This window comes from Petaurus breviceps, unplaced genomic scaffold (genome assembly GCF_028583685.1).
Source record: "Petaurus breviceps papuanus isolate PSGF00001 unplaced genomic scaffold, PetGlider_PUasm1.0 208, whole genome shotgun sequence".
NCBI lineage: Eukaryota > Metazoa > Chordata > Mammalia > Diprotodontia > Petauridae > Petaurus > Petaurus breviceps.
The window spans coordinates 11084860-11102337 of record NW_027185852.1 but is presented as its reverse complement, the minus strand read 5'-3'; the positions used below and the strand labels follow the sequence as shown (position 1 = coordinate 11102337).

Here is a 17478-nt window from a genome sequence, read left to right as displayed (position 1 = left end):
AGATAGATAGATAGATAGATAGATAGATAGATAGATAGATAGATAGATAGATAGATAGACAGACAGATGGATGATGGATAGATAAATAGGTGAATACATGAATGAATGAATAAGTTAACTCTGCCCTCAAGGTGTTTACAGCCTAATGGGAAAGCCTACATTTAATAACCGAGTACATGCAGGATACATCCTTAGAAGCACAGAGACTGTCCATCAGTTATCCTTCCCTCTCAAAATAAGACCGGCCTGTCTTTTTCATGCACGTCTTTTTTTAATGACGTCCTTCCTCTGATTCTCGATCACAATTTCCTGTTTTTGATTCATTGCAGCCTGCTCATGCCCACCATTCATCTTTCCCTTGTCCTCTGGGTGATCCTCATTTTCTCTTCTTTTTTATATGTTGGGTCTATAATTCATAAGATCATATATTTATAGCTGGAAGGGACTTTCCTACCTGGTACAAGCATAAGTAACCTTATGTTAACCATCTGAGCTACACACTGATGTAGCTTCAAAGTGCTCTTACATCTTTCCCTTCTTGCCCTGAAGTTTTTCATTTGGGCTCTTTCGTTGACCTTTTTGCCTTTAATATGTGCTTAAAGTTAGTAATGGGACATATGTTATTTTTTAAAAAAACAGATACACCGCATGCGAGTGGTGCTTTTCCTTAGGAGATCCCAGTGTCACTTCTTCCCTGTTGAATTTGAAGACATGAAACCAAGGGTTGGACTTTTGTTAAGTGTAGAAAAGCAGAAATAGTGTAGGGAAGCAAAAATGCAGCCCTATGCTACAGGATTTCTTTAGCAGAGAAATATCTAACTTCAGTAGGTCAAGGATTTAGGATTTTGTCCCCTCCGCTAATGCAGATTGTGACCCTAGAGGAGTTAGATGATTCTTGAGACCCACAGTGGCCAAAAGCTCATCTCCCTGCTGCCATCTTGGTGCCCTTAACTGGTCTAGCTTTCAGAGTTCAGGCTCACAAAAAACCCTAGAATCTGAGTTAGAAGGAACCTCAGAGGCCATCCAGTAAAAAAAAAGAAAAAATCCCTGTTACAACATGTATGACGGGTCTTTGTTCTTCTAAAAGAACTTGAGGGGAACTTCCTGCCTCTCAAGGCAGCCCATGTTACTCTGGAAATAATTGCCTAAGAGAGGCAATGTAGCATAGTAGACAAAGAACTGGCCCTGGAGTCAGAAGATCCTGGTTCCAGTCTTGCCTATAGCGGCCCTGGGCCTTCAATGCTCTGGGCAGCTCTCTAAGACTGTTATAGAGAACATTCCGACCTGCATCGGTGGAGACTTTCCCCTTCTCACTGGTGTGCTACTAGTAACTGTTTGGCAACCAGATCTTTGGAGGAACAAAAGATACTTGTGGAACACTTTCCATTTTAATCTACATGGTTACATTTTCCCCATCACTTTCTTCAGTCTGGACAAGGAGCCGAACAGTGGCGAGCTCTGATTTGTAGTGTCTGCCCCTTCCCCAGGTGTAAAGCTCACACTGAACATTGAAGAGCCAGAGCTGGTTTGAGCTGGCTCCAGCCCAGGCCTGCCTTCACCAAGGCCTTTGTCCCAGAACCTTTCTGACATGAAGCCTAAATCTGCCGCTTTGTCACTTTGTAACCCTAGGCCCCCTTCCAGGAGATAGCCCTTCAGATACTTACAAGGCAATGTTTCTCCTGCGCTTTCTCTCATCCAGGCAAAGCTCGCCTAGTTCCTTTAGCTGATCTTCACAGGACAGGATCTCAAGGCCCTTTGCCAACTCTGATTGCCCATCTCTAATTTTCTCCAGATTATCTGTATCCTTGTGGCACATAGCAAGTCCTCCAGATGTGGTCTGATAGAGAGAGAATATAAGGGAACTTTCTTACTCCCAGATGCTGGGACCATCTTCATGCATCTACTTTCTTGACTGCCATAGTACACACTTATGGCATAGGGAGCTTGTAGTCCACTAAAACCCCAAGCTCTTTTTCAAAACAAGGGCTTACCTAGCCCTACTTTCCCCAACTTGGCACCTTTTCAAACTCAAGTGTAAAATTTTACATTTATTCTTGACATTTTCCCTAACGAGATTTCATCCATTGCCCTAACTGGTCAAGATCATTTTAGATTCTGACTTTGTCATACAGTGTGAGAACTTTTTCTCCCAAGCTTATGCCATTGGCAAATTGGATAGACGTTGCATTTATACCTTTATTCTAGTCACTGATGAAAAGGTTATCAGCACAGGGCCAAGCACAGATCCCTGGGGCAATTCCCTGGAGACCCCTTCCCAAATGGAGATTGAACCATGGAACCTAGCCATCACACAATTAGGAATCAATCTAAATGTATTTTCAGTTAGCCCAGTTCTTTCTATTTTTTTTTCCATAAGAATGGCACGAAAGACTTTGCTAACATCCAAGTGAACTCTATCCAAAGCTTCCCCTGTGTTTTGCATGATTGTGAGATATGGAATTAAAGAATTTTAAAAAGGGGCAGCTAGGTGGCTCAGCTGATAGAGAACTGGCCATGGATTCAGGAGGATCTAAACTCAGATCTTGCCTCAGACTAGTAGTGTGACTCTGGACAAATCACTTAACCCCAATTGCCTCTCCTCCCTCCCCCCCAAAAAAAGAATTAAAAAGGAAATCTCAGAGAGGGCAATGGCAAGGTACATGGTGAGTGTGAGGGAGCTGCCAGCCATCATCAGTGAGGAGCCTAGAAGAAGAAACAGAGCCAAAGGAGGCACCAAGGAGTGAATTCAATGCCAGGAGGAGAAGGTGAGCTGGTCAGATGTTGGGGGGGGAACTCCAGGTGGACAGCCAGAGCTCCCTTGGAAAGTGTAGAGGAAGCAGGCCAGGCCTCCCGCATGTTGGGCCGACTCTCTGGGATGAACTTGTAGGAAGATGTGAATGAGGGTTACCCAGGATGAGCTGAGATCTGTATCTGGGGGATCAGGGAATGAATAAAAGGACATGTCTTCACTTATTCTTTGTGATGCCATACTAATCTGGGGACTGACTTGTGGAGTGATGGCCAGGTCACTGCCGGGCCCAGACTTGCAGTCTTTTTAGCCTAGTTTAGGGACATGGCAGAGTGGCCACTGCTTTGATGGAGCCTTACCACACCACAGTGAGGCATCGAGGCAGGATTTTACTGGCCAAGAAATGTCCAGAATTCAATCTGTCTTTGCTCATCCATCCAGTAAGAGCTCAGTGACTCGGGCCAGTTTGGAAGTGACTTCTAAGAAGGAATTGCAGATTATTTCAAGTTCAGTTTTATTGCCTTCTAGGATATTGAAACCTCTATAAATAAATGTTCTAGGAACCAAACTACTTCTTCTATGAGGTCAGCCTAGACATGAAAGAGGTTGGGTTAAATTCCAGGCTCCCTATTTTGTTGGTGGTAGCATCTGAAGAGGAAAAGGAGGAGGAGGGTGAGACAGGAACAGCAGAAATTTCCCAGGGTGAATCAGTTCCTTGACCTGATTAAAGCCATGCTTCCTTCCCACAATTACCCAGGAGCTGGGGAGATACCAACCAGAGGCATAGATCTGGACAGCAGTGTGTCTAAACAGAACAAGTGCTGGTTTGGGAGTCAGAATAATTGAGTTTGAATCTGAGCTATGATAGTATCTCTGGCAGGTCACAAAGTCCCCTGGGCCTCAGTTTCCTCATCTGTAAAATAAGGAGATTGGACTTGATGGCTTCTGAAGCCCCTTCAGGCTCCAAATCAATGAGCCCATGAACCATGTTACACAGTGGTGGGCAGGAGCATCTTTCATCTGACTCAAGACTTCTAAGGACTACTGCCCACTGGCCTTGAGAGGAGAAAGGTAGAAAGTAAAGGAATCCAGAGGAGAAAGGTAGAAAGTAAAGGAATCCAGAGGAGAAAGGTAGAAAGTAAAGAATCCCCATTTACCTTGTGCCTCCCTCTGCTAAGAACTTCATTTTATTTTGTTTTTACAAAAGGTTGCATGCTGGTGTGTCTTCTTATTAATAGAAGAATTATTTCAGTTCATCTTTCTCCCCAAGGAAGACAGTGTCTTTGTGGAGAGGACATTGGCTCTAGAATCAGGACCTGGGTTCTCATTGTGCCTTTGACACTAATCACCTTTGCTATCTCTGAGCCTTATCCTATGACCTCCCTGAGGGGTCAGCCTCCTCAGATGTGAACTGGGCTACATGACTGACCTCTAGATTCCCTGCCAGCTCCAACTCCATAACCCAAGCACAAAGGAATAAAGACTCAGAGCATTTCTTTCTAATACTCCTGTCCCCTGCTTCCTTGAGTAAATAATGATTTGTAATTGGCATATCAGGCATGTCTAAGCAAAGGAAAATTGGTACTTCTGAGTGTTAGATGAGTGTATTTTCTATTAAGTAGCTAACTATATTCTTGATAATCTAGTTAATACCTTAATATACTGAACATGCATAGCGCATTCTTAATAAATGTTGATTGAATGAATGAGAAAGTGAATGAATGGATTAATGAATGAGTGAGTGAATAAATGAGTGGATGAATGAGAGAATGAATGAATGACTGGTCTAAAGGTCAATTTAAGCCCAGACTGACTTATGCAAAATGTGACCTCATTGAAGTGTCACTAATGAGATTTTCATGTAGCTAATTGATCTGGACAAATAATGAAGACTTCTAGAGGAAGAGTTTACTTACTCTATCTGTGGACTATCAGAGAGACCTGGGTCTGGCTTCTTGCTAACTTTTGAGAAGAAACTAGACAGATCTGAAGACTTATTATATCTAAGGATGTGCCTGGAGCAGACCATGAGCCCCTTTCCTCAAGCTAGTCCCAGTATAGTTGATATGTATATGGGTTTAAGTCTGTCTTTGGGGACTGACCTCACCCCAAGGTTCCCAGACTTCTTGATTAATGGCACCCTTCAAATCTCAGTGCTTTTTCACAGAGCCAAAAGAAATACCTAATAGTAATACTTCCATTTATTAAGTAATTAGGTCCAAACAACTTGATAAGTCTTTATGTCCTAAAAACTTAGTAATTGTTGGGGGAAAAAAAAACACAGAAATGGAAAGAAAAAATACATTTCATTCTTTTTTTTTAAAGCAATTGGGGTTAAGTAACTTGCTCAAGGTTACATGGCCAGGTGTTTCTGGGTGGGTCTGAGCCAAAGTGTCTGAGCCCGGATTCGATCCCCCAGGTCATCCCGACACTGGGGCTGGTGCTCTTACTCGCTGTGCTACCTGGCCGCCCCTATTTCATTCTTAAATTATCACAATTAGTCATTAATGGATTATATGTGTCTGTTGGGCACCATACAGCTTCTCAGGCCTTGTAATCAGATTGGATTGGACACCTGTTTCACATGACTCTTCTTCACAAGATTCTTGCTTTTATTCATAACAACCCCCCAAAAACCTAAGATAGGATGTCGAAAACAACAAAGTTGGGGGATTCACTGGTATAGTTTACTGGTACAAGCAAACAAAACCACACCTCAGATATTTGAGAAGTTCATGAAAAGGAGTGTAACCTTGGTGAACTAATATGAATAGCCGCAAGCTAGTAGGTCGCCAATGTTGAGGAAGGAATATTGGTGTGTTTCCTTCAAAAATGGAAACTATCCAGCAGTAGGCATGCAGGTTGCACTTTGTCTCCAATTAGTAGTCTTAGAGCCTTGTCTAGACCACTGATTAGTTAAGTGACTTGGCCTGGGCATGTAGCTTGTATGTGACAGGGGTGGAACTTGACCCTGTGTCTTCCAGGCTGCTGAGGCTGGGTTCTGCCCACTGAACCACCCAGTCTCACACATGATAAGCACTTAATATTTAGCCATAGAATTCTTTGGATCCTGTGCCTACAGCTTGAAGGGTCCCACATCCCAAGCCAGCTGACTTTCCCCACTTATATTAACAGAATGAATTGAATTGCGTAGCCTCAGCACCAAGGGAGCTTACTTGGAGTGTCTGGACACTTTGGTGTGAGAGTTGGAATTCTCCCCACCCAATTAAACACAGATGGCCCAGACTTCAATTAAATCAATCAGAGGTGTAAACCAAGTGTTAAATTAGCCCCAAACCCTCCTACAGAACCAGTCGGACACAAATTAGATGGGATCAAGTTTTTGCCCAGTTTCTGCCTGTTTTGCATCTTTCCCCAATCTTGTGTTTTGAATCTATTTTGGATGTTCTCTGTACATCCTCAGACATGTCACTTCATCTTCTGGGCCTCAGTTTCCTCATCTGTAAAGAGGTCTCTCAGATACCTCCAGCTCCAGACTTATCTCCTGATAGACTATCCATGCCTTGAGGCTGACAGGATTTGCTTTTGATTTTGCTTCCTGATACTCAGTTCTGTGACTGAAACATCCTATAATCTTCATGTAATAAATTCTGGTGGAGTGTTGATTAATTTATGCAAAGAAGCAAACCTGAAACACCCACAAAGTGATTTTAAGAGAAAGTGAATGCCAACAGCCAGAGGAGTCTGGGAAACCCTTGTGGGGGGAAGGGGCAGGTACATTGAAAAGAATACAGAATTTTGTCCCAGGGATCCTGGGTTCAATTCTACCTCTGCCCCTTGCTCTGCTGGGGGCCTTGGTCAAGTCATTTCCTTTTAGTGACATTCAGTTCTTTCTCTGACCTTTGAGGCCCCTCCCTCCCTGTTGGAGCTTGTGAGCTCCATTCCCCTGGAGCAAGTACCTCCCAGGGATTCTTGGGAGCCCCCAGCATGGGAGGGCTGTGCTTATGGATCTCTGAATTTAAGCTGACCCCAGTGCTACCCAAGGTGATTCGAGCATCATGAAAGGTTCTGCACATTCCAGCCTGCCGTGTTTCCATGCCTCTGCTTTTCTGTGCACTGTGGTCTGTTATTTTTGGCAGGTCAAAAGCTGGTGTCTGTGGGCCTGACACCAGAAAGGCTTGACCTTGAAGAAGGAGGAAGGAACGGGGCTTCCATTATGGGGTCTTTGATAGGGGAGGCACACCTCTAACAGGTAGTTTGGTCAAGGAAAATGAACATTGTCACGACAGTCCCAGTTCCATTAGGTTTGCAAAGGAGCCTCTCCTGGCTGGCCTGGAGGTTTATAGGAGTTCAGGGAGAAAAATCTGCTGGGGGACGTTGTCCCTGGATTTTTCTTTTCTTTCTTTTTTTTTTTTTTTGCTTTTTGTAGGGGCATTTGGGGTTAAGTGACTTGGCCAAGGTCACACTGCTAGCAAGTGTTAAATGTCTGAGGCTGGATTTGAACTGAGGTCCTCCTGACTCCAGGGCTGGTGCTCTATTCACTGTGCCACCTAGCCGCCCCTCATAGGGATTTTTCAGCTGTTGTTTACATATGAGAAGAGATAATGGGACATTTGTACTTACTAGCTGTGTGACTTGGTCAATCACTCTGCCTCAGTTTCCTCAACTGTAAAATGGGGATCCTCATAGCACCTAACCCATAGGGTTGTTCTGAGTCTCAAATAAGGTCCTATTTGTAAAATGCTTGGCCCTGTGTGTGGCATATAGTAAGTGCTGTTATCAGCAGCAGCAGCAGCAGCTGCCCGCTGCCCCTTGGCATCCCCCAGAGATCTCAAACTCAACATTCCATCTCCATTCAATTCAACAAACATTTGTCAGCGCCCTTGTGTGCTGGGCACTACTCTGGGGGCTGAGGATGAGAAGACCAAAAGGAGGCAGGCCCTGACCTCAGAGAGCTTGCATTCTACTAGAGAGAAATAACAATCATGAGTCAATTTCAAACAAACCTTCCCAGCTTTGCACAGGAGTCGGTCGTTCTGAAGGATGTCCCTGCTCATCTCTGCCTCGTGAATTCCCAGCTTCCTTCACAGGGTAGGTCAGGGCCCTTCTCCCCAGCTAGGAAGGTTTTGTTTAGGGTCTTGTTCAGTCATTTCAGTTGTCTGACTGGTGACCCCACTTGGGGTTTTCTTGGCAGAGATACTGGAACGGTTTGCCATTTCCTTCTCCAGCTCATTTTATAGATGAGGAAACTGAGGCAGACAGGATCAAGTGACTTGCTCAGGGTCACACAGCTAGTAAGTGTCTGAGGCTGGATTTGAACTCTAGATGAGTCTTCCTGACTCCATACCCAGTGACCTGTGCACTATGGCGCCCCCTAACTGCCCTCTCTTTAGGTAATAATACTCAAATTGAGGAGGAAAGTATTCATAGTCTGATTGTGTGGGCATCCCTTATGAGGACTACGGGAACCAGATGGAGTGAGGATGGAGAAGAGTTAGAAAGCCAGTGCCATCTTACTGTCCAAAAGAGAATTCACTATTTTTCTTCCTAAACCTATCCCTCGCCCTCCCAGCTTCCCCTTTTCTGTGAAGGGGATCACCATCTTTGAATTCATCCAGCTTCCCCGCCTCAGTATCAGGCTGGACTGACTTCTCTCCCTATTCCCCACATCTTGTCAGATGGCAGACCTCGCCAGTGCCGTCCCCTCGTCACCCATATGTACTCCCCTGCCTCTGAACACCAAATTGAGTGACTTCTCCATCCTTCTTTTCCATGACTTCTCTGCAGGTTTTGACACTGGATTAGCAAGCACCCTAGGACATCCAGGATGGCCTCCTAGCACACATTCTTTGATCTGTTTTTCTAAAGAAAAAACAACCTCTAAGGGGTCAACAGTCTTACTTTAATTGTAGTAAATAGAAAATACAAGCAGAGAAATTAACACAGAGATTCAACATTCCAGGCTCCTATTGTCTGAACAAAATAATACAACCACCTACAGACCCCACTGACTCGGGAGGGCACAAACCTGAGTAGTTGGGGGCCTCCTAACAAGCACCTACTCAGAGACTCATCCAGGGAATCTAAAGGTCCTTCTCCTGCGCACACCCTGAAGCAAAATGCTGACCTCCCAGAATATATAGCGAAGATTCGACATCTGATTGCTTAGTGCTGAGAAGCTTGAAAATCCTCCTGCCTCAGCACTGCATTGATGAGCTCTGGGCCAGGGCTCTATGTGCCTTTTAATGGACAGGGAAGATCTTCAGATTCCATTAACATTACAGACACTGTCGATCCCCCTCATCTCTCAAGGTTTTCTGGATGCTCCTCTCTCCTGGCTCTTCTCCTATTATCTGACCCATCCTTCTTGATCTCCTTTGGTGGATGTTCTTCCAGATTACACCTCCACACGTAGTTGTGTCCCCCTGGGTCCTTTCATGGGCCCTTTCCTCTTCCCCCCTGCACTATTGTATTTGGTGATGTCATCAGCTCCCCTGGATTCAGTTAGTATCTCCATGCTGCCTAGCCTGCCCTAACATCTCTGTGGCATTCTCAAATGCCTTCCAAACATCATGAATTGGCTGTCCAGACTCACTGTATTCTCTTCCCCCTAAACCCTTCAGCCCTCCTGCTTTCACTATTACTGTTAAGGGAAACACCATCCTCCCAGTCCCCTCGGCTCTCAGCCTAGGAGTCGCCCTGGGCTCCTCACTACACCCCCCACCCATATCCACATGGTTGCCAAGACCTGTTGATTTCATCTTTGCAGCATTTCTCACCCCCTTCTGTAAATGCCCCAACTGTCCCCCCACTCCAGTCCATCCTCCATTCTGCCACCAAAGTGATTTTCCCAAAGCACAGTAAACTCTGGTGACTCTCTATCCCCTCCAGGATGCAATATAAAATCACGCTTGGCATCAATGTCCTTTATAACCTCCCCTCCTCCCACCTTTGCCACCTCCTTTCACTTTACTCCTCACTGTACATTCTTCAGTGCAGTGATGCTGGTCTCCAGCCATTCTGTGAACAAGACCCTGCCTCTCTCCACTGCCGGCATTCTCTCTGGCGGGCCCCACACCTGAAATGCTTTTCCTCCTCTGCTCCCCGGCTGACCTCCCCCCTAAGACCCCACCTTCTAAGGAAGCCCTGCCCAGCCCCTCCTCCTAGCACCTCCTTCTGTTCATTGTTTCCTATTTATCCTGCACGTCTCTTCTATGCACTTATTTGCTTGCTTGCTGTCTCCTCCAGTAGACTGGGAGCTCCTGGAGGAGCTCCTTGAGGGCAGGGACTGATTGACTGACACACCCACTGCCCTGCTTCAAGTCCTTTCAATCTCTAACAGGAACTAATATAATCAATAGCCTTCCAATTGGCCTTCATGCTTCCAGTCTCTCTTCTCCAATTCATTCTTTGCCATCCACAAAACTGTCATGTTGATATTCCTAAAGCAAAGTTGCAGCACAACTCTGCCTCTGAAGAAGATTCAGGGACTCCCTGTGACTGGCAGGAGAAAATATTAACTTCCCAGGGGCAGCTAGGTGGTGAAGTCCTGGAGTCAGGAGGACCTGAGTTCAAATTCAGCCTCAGACACTTAACACAAAAACTAGCCGAGTGACCTTGGATAAGTCACTTAACCCCAATTGCCCTCCAAGAAGAAAAAAAAGTGAAACTATTAACTTCTCATCTTGACTTCTAAAGCCCTTCTCAGTTTATCTCTATGCTATTCTTCCAGACTTCAAGGAAGAGACGAGGTGATTGAAAGCCATAGTCATAGCAAGTAATTCCAGAATTCTTGATCAAGCAATCCCCTCTACAATTTTCCAGAAAGCAGAGTTCTAGGTTTTGCTTGAAAGACCTGTAGGAAGAGGAAACTTTTGACCTCTATGGACAGTCCAATGAACTTTTGAATAGTAATAAATGTCAGCAAGTATGACCCTCTTTAAAATAAAAAAAATCAACCCACATATTTATCGATATATTTCCCAATATATCCCTGTCCCTGCCCTTCTGATAGAGCCATCTTGTATAACAAAGAATGTAAAAGAGAGGAAAAACCAATTCCACAAAACTAAGCACACACTGGAAGAAATTAAAGACCCTGTGCCATGTTCCACAGCCTCCCTCCTCCACCTCTGCAGAGAAGGGGCTGGGAAGGGGCGTGGCTTCTCCTCTCTCTTCTTTTCTTCACCAAGCGCGGTCATTACATTTTCCCATTTGTTTTTTCTCATGTTGCAATTGTGGTTCTTTCCATTTATACAGCTGTAGTCACTTTGTGTGTATCGTTCTCCTGGTTCTATTTAAGAAGGATAGTTCTCTCACAGCAACCTAAGGTGACCTTAGCATTTAGGTCTTTAGCTGGGGCACACTTGGCCATCAGAATGCCTTTCTTAAAAGCATTCCATCCCTCTTGGGCCAGCTTCCTCCACAGAATTTCAGCCTTGGGATTCTACATATCCCTTCTCTTAATCTGTGGATGGGCTATCTTAGATGGTGGCAGGAATGTATGGGGCTGCCCTTTAGCAGCAGCGCACTAATAAGGCATTCAGAAAATATTTGTTGAGAGAACTAGCGAACGAATGAATAAATGAATGGAAAAGCATTTCTGCGCTTACTGAGAAACACTCCCTCTGCTGAGAATGAATGGATGGATGCCTGGATCGGAATATTCTGGAAACCCCTCTGCTTCCCTAACACACTGCTCTTCCCCCTTGCCCAAGGCAGAGTGGAGATACTCGGGCTTCCCTGGGGCTAAGTCCTGGCTGGCTGAGCCTGGGCCAGGTCTCTCAGACCCCTCAGGGTCTGCATTGAGAGTGTGCAAACCCGGAGTTTCCTCTGACTGTGAAATCCTAGCTGCACTATCCCTTTTCACCTTCCACACCAAAAGCTTTGCAGTTCCCTCTCTCCAAATTCCCAGTAATCACTACTGTGTCTGACTTCCCTCTCCCTTATTGTGGAATCTTAAGTGAGGCCTTTGTGCTTCCTGAACCCCATTGCCCTTCCTTCAGTATCCAACTCCTCCTATGTGGTTAATGCTCATTTCAGCCTCTTGTGTTTCCTTTGTCAATTGTCCCCCTTTTTGGAGAATGGAATCGTCCATCTCTCACGCTCAGGAACGTGGAGGCTTTTTCTACTCAGACATGGACAACTCCCATTATTTGAGATCCAATGGGAGCATTGATTTAGAACTTGAAGGCATCTCCAAGGCAATCAGGCCCAACCCCCTCATTTTGCAGAGGAGGAAACTGAGGCTCAGAGTTACCCAATGTCACACAAGGAGGAGGTTTCAGTCCCAAGATTGGAACTCTGGGCTTCTGATTCCAGATGTAGGACCCTCTCCTACATACCACACTGCCTTCCAAAGAGAACGCCCTCTGATTCAGGGATTCTTAACCTGGAGTCCATGCACTTGCTTTTTCAAAAAATGTTTTCACAAGTTTATTTCAGTAGAATAGGTTTCCTTCCTAATTCCATGTGTTTTATTTTATGCATTGAAAATCAGGATTCTGAGCAGGGGTCCCTAAGCTTCACCAGAGGCGCCCAAGGGGTCCAGGCACCCCTGACCTAATGGGCTGCATGTCCCACCCACCTGCAGGAGGGAGGCCTCAGGCCAGAGCTTTCGGGTATTCTGGAGGTGCCAGAACTAAGCTCTCCAAGGGCGTGTTTATTTTCAGTGTCAACGCCTCAGGGCTTTTGTTTGTTGTCTTGACTGGGACCCTCCTTAGCCTGGCTGCTCTGTCTGGGTTATTTCCAATTCAGCCAGGTCTGGGATGTGAATGGTCTGTGGTCTAAGTTAGGGTCACACAACTGCTCTCCCGACATTTTCACAGGGTCCAACAGCCCTTTGTTTCTGTATTGAGCTCATAAGTGCCTGCTTAGACCTTAAGCTTCGTGTTAGCCCTTCAGATGGGACCTCTTTAGGCAATGGGTCACCTTTGCTGAGATTATTAAGCACATACCAGCAGTGCTACTCTGCATTTCTGCCAAGACGGGACTGTGTGGGTGACCTTTGAGCCTCTGTCTGCACTGGGGTCATTGTTGTGAATGCCACATCCACATGCTGCCAGGCTGGGTGCTGTACCCGATGAGACCGGGGACAGGGTCTTGCACATCAATTGTTTGAAATCCAAGATTCCACTTCATAGACTTGACTCTGAGAGGCAAACAGAGCCTGGAATCAGAAAGACCCGAGTTCAAATATGGTTTCAGATGACTTACTAGTTGTGTGACCCTGGACAGGTCACTTAACTTTTGTCAGTCTCAGCTTCCTCACCTATAGAACAGGCATCATAACAGCATAGGCTTGTTGGAAGAATCAGATGAGAAAGATATGCAAAGTGCATGTCCAAGGGGCATCAGACAAGAGAGAAGCTGGATTTTCAAGACGGATACTCCTAAAGAAAAAGCAAGTAATACATCACTTGGCAAACCCTGAGCATTTATTGTATGGGAATTTCACTGTTCTCAAGGGACAGACTGTCCCCTCTTTGAGGACAGGGACAGTGCACCTTACATGACACCTGGGCTTCCATAAACACTTGCTTAGGGATTGATTCTCACTCCAGGGTTATTTGTGTAAGAGTGTGGCCAAATAATTCATGTGTAAGCCAGAAAGCTTTGTATTGTGATTGTGGGGGAGGGGGGTATCCTGCCCATCTTCCCAAACAGATGCTCAAGTCACTCTTACCTGGGGGCTTGGTACCCACGTCTAATCTTCCCATTCCCTCTAGTTCTTGCAGACAATTTGAAGTCCAACCCTGGGATTAAGTGGCAGTATTTCAGCTCCGAAGAAGGCATCTTCACAGTCTTCCCAGCACACAAATTCCGGTGCAAGGGCAGCTATGAGCATCGGAGCAGGTACAGAATTTTCTTTTACTTTGTGTTCTTCATTCACTCACTCACCCATTCATTCACACATCATCCAATCACCCATTCATTCATCCACTGGATCACTCACTCCCTCATCATGTATCCCATTCAGAGGGGGCTGGATATGGAGCTCTGGGACTCAGTGACAGACATAAATAGATATCCCTATCAATTGAACACAAGATGATTAGGCATTGCAAAAAAAAATCTTTATGAAAAGTGATCAAATTCCTGTACAAAATATATGATTGTGAGCACGTTTCCCCTTTTTCTCATTTTTGTCGAAGGTGAAAAAATGAATCTTGCTTACTACTTCAGAAATCAGGGTATATAGATGACTAAATTTCATAGGAAAAAAAGTTTACTTTCTTGGGGTTAATGTGTTCATTTTATGGCCTCTGGGAATGCTGTCACTAAACCCCTTTAAAGTTGGATTCCACTTTTACAGCTGTAGGCATAAAGGAGACCACCTCCTGTTACTTGTTCCATGGAACAGGTCCAGTTAAGAGCCAGAATTGGCCCAGAGCCCAGAGGTCCTCTGCTCATCATCGAATATGTTTTTCTTTGGGACAACACCTTACTTAAACTATTCTAGGCCACTAAGTCCAAATAGATTACTCCTCTCCCATTTGGGGGGCTGGGAGGTGTGGAGGAAGGGTTTATTCTTTGTCAGGAAGTGTGGGGTAGTGGATAGAGAGCTGATCTCAAAGCCAAGTCAACCAAGTCCTACTTTAGACACATACTGGCTGTGTGACCCTGGCTGAGTCATTAAACCTAGTGCTCTAAGCAACCCTCCAAGGCTAGAAGTTCTGATCTGCTTTGTTAGAAGGAGTTTACTCACCTGGAGTTCCCTAAACCCATGAAAGCACAGCCCATGAGTCCCTGTCCCTCCTCAGAAGTCAACTCCCCCAGCCTCCAGCTTAACAGCATCTGCCATCCAGAGCCTCATTTGTTCAACAAATGGTTTTTGAGGACATCTCTATGTATCTAGTACCCTGAGGGATACAAGAGACATTGAACAACATGGCTTCTGCCTTCTAGGAGTATGGTTTACATGTGCTGCTTTCTTATTCCAAACCAAGAGCCCATATACCAGTAATTTTTTTTTTTTTTAATTCTGCTCCTAATAGAAGCAGACCATATAGGAAATGGCCTGGGTAGAAAAAGTGTTTCTCAAATGCCATTGATACTAGGGCCACTCTGATCACAGAATCATGGGTTTTGAGCTGGAAGGGACCTTGGCAGTCATCAAATTCAACCTCCCCATTTTACACATGAGGAAAATCAAGCCTTGGAAGGTTAAGTTAGTGGCATTTCCAGCTTCATATAGCTAGTAAATTTCAGAGGTCATATTCGAACCCAGGACTTTGCTACTCCCACTGCATCACCTATCCCTTAGGCCATATTGCTCTGAGTGATTGGTAGAGAAGATCTAGGAAAGATCAAGGTCACCTCTTCTTGCCTGCCATGGCTTAGATGAACCCATCAAGATGAATGGAACTGGTGGGTGACCCCTCTTTTAAAGGCCCACCCATAAGAGCTATCTCAGAGAATTCATACATTCACACCAGAAAGAAAACCAGAGCCATTTGTTGAATTAGCCAAAGCAATTCTCTCCAAGCACCACTTAGAAGCCCCTCCCAGCCTGTATCTGAGACCAGACCTCTTGCTATTAACCCTTGAGATCCCTGGCCATAATTCATTCCATCTTCAGGCACTAAATGATCCCAGCTCCCAGCTTGCCCCCCCCCACCCCGGGTCTGCATTTTCCAATCCTTTAATCATCTGCTTCTGAAACCTCCCAGTACAAGTTCTCTTGGCCCCTTTGAACTTGGAAAAAAGTGCCAAGCTTCCTGGCAGGGTTCGAGCATCCCTGGTTTAATGGGACTGCATCCTGGTCCCGGCCTGTGACCTCCCTGATTCTATAGGAAACCCAAAGCATCTTTTATAGCACTGAGGAGGGCTGTAGAAATCACTCAGCCTACTCTTTTACAGATGTGGAAACTGAGGCTCAGAGTCATTGGCCTGAAAGGTCTAGGTGTGGGGCTGGGAAAGGAGAAGCCCCAGGAGCCCTGGCTGTGCAGCCAGAAGACCCAGCCTCTGGTCCCCCCTCAGGTCCTTTCCGGCTGACTTGAGCCAATCATGTCATTTCCTTGAGCTTTGATTTTCTCAACTATAAAATGATGGAGTTTGAACTGAAGATCCCAAGGTTTGGGTGCAAATGTGTCCACGTCTGTTTCCCCATCTTCACCATGAGGAGTCTAGACTCTGGGATCCCTTTCAATTCTAGATCTAGGAGGAAACCCAAGTGTTTTGATTCTCAGGCCACATTTGTACATCCCACAACTGCAATGGAAAGAAAAATAACACGATGTGGCTGAGTCACGCTCAGCTGTTTCTAACAACTCACACTCCTAAAAATGGTGCCCTCACAACAGCCCCAGGAGGTGAGTTGTGAAGATTTTGAGTCCTACTTTACATGAGGAAGTGGAAGTCCAGTAAGGTTATAGGACTGTAGAGTTGCAGTTGGAAGGGACCTTAGAGGTTACTGACTCCCCTCACTCCAGTTTTACAGTTGAGGGGACTAAAGTACAAAGAATCTAAGTGACTCATCCAAGATCTCACAGCCAGTAAACTTTAGAGAAAGGATTTATTCCAAGTCTCCCAATTCCAAGTCAGTTCCTCTTTCTAAAAAGGCCCTGCCCTCACTACCTTTTTCTATCTAATAACCCCCAAGACCTGATCCATTTTGGGGCAGTTTAGTAAAGGAGTCCCTTAACTTCTCTGGACCTCAGTTTCCCCATTAGTAAAATGAAGCAATTGGATTCAATGACCCAGGAATTCTCTTCCAGCTCCAAGTTTGTGATTCTGGGTGGAATTTTTTAAAAATCTCTTCCTGGCTTCTCATCACCTTAGGAATCCTAATTAGAGGTTAAGCCTCAAGAGTCCTCGTTTGGAAAAATCTCTTCCCCCTGGCTTTCCCATTCCCATAAGAAGGGGAGACATCTCCATTTGGCCCTTCAGAGCTGCCACCTCTGATGGCTCATCTTTCTCCTGACTCCCCACTGGCTCCCATCGATGTCACACACAGTCGCTAAGTGGGGCTGATGGCAGCTCGCCAGTTCCAATGCAAGACCTTTGGCTCAAGCACAAGTGGGCTTGATCTTGCCAAGCCCTGATTTGGGGTCTCGCTGTCTTCCAGTTCTCATCCATGTTCATAAATGAGGGAGGGACACTGAGCTCTGCAGTCATGCCACGTCTCCAAGTCAGGCCTGGTATTTAGGGGTGGGGGCATCCACGGGGGAGAAAAGAGAGAGTGCTCCTAAGCCCGGTTTGCTTTCCCAAGATCCCTCTAATTTGTTCCAGCTTTAAAACTGTGAATAGAAAACTCATTAAACCTCTTTCTCACAAACCCTCCCTCCACCCCCAAGCAATGGGCATGAGCTGAATACAACTTCACTAGAGAAGTGGGCTTTTTGTTGGTCTGTTTTTGATGTTGGCAAACAAAGACCCCAAAACGTGGAAGGCTGAAGCACTGGTTCTGACATATTTTGACAACATGTTTGAAAATGCCCAGATAAGAGGCCTCTCAGTGCCTGACCTGGGTGAATTCTCTGCTGGTGCTCAGAGAGGAAAGGCTCCTCTGTAGGGCCTTTGTCCTTGGATGACAAACCCAACCAACTTCTGGGGGTTCAGGCCAGAGCAGGGACCTATGCAGTGTCTCTCTACATTGGGTTGTATGCAGGAAAAAAGAATGCACTTATCAATGAATATGCACTCTCTCTCTCTCTCTCTCTCCCCCCCCTCTCTTCCTCCCCCCTGTCTCCCTCCTTTCTCTCTCTCCTTTCTATCTCTCCTCTCTTCTCTCTCCTCTCTCTCTCCATCTCCTTCTTTCTCCATCT

The 17478-nt window shown here is 45.6% G+C and overlaps 1 protein-coding gene across 1 annotated transcript in view; it reads left to right on the top strand.

Annotated features, from left to right (window-relative positions):
• Nucleotides 1-17478, top strand: part of LOC138165266 (VWFA and cache domain-containing protein 1) — a 244373-nt gene that overhangs the window by 149855 nt on the left and 77040 nt on the right. Inside the window, exon 5 of the mRNA XM_069093410.1 lies at nt 13438-13564. Within this exon, the coding sequence (XP_068949511.1) occupies nt 13438-13564 (127 nt within the window). The remainder of the gene's footprint in view (nt 1-13437; nt 13565-17478) is intronic.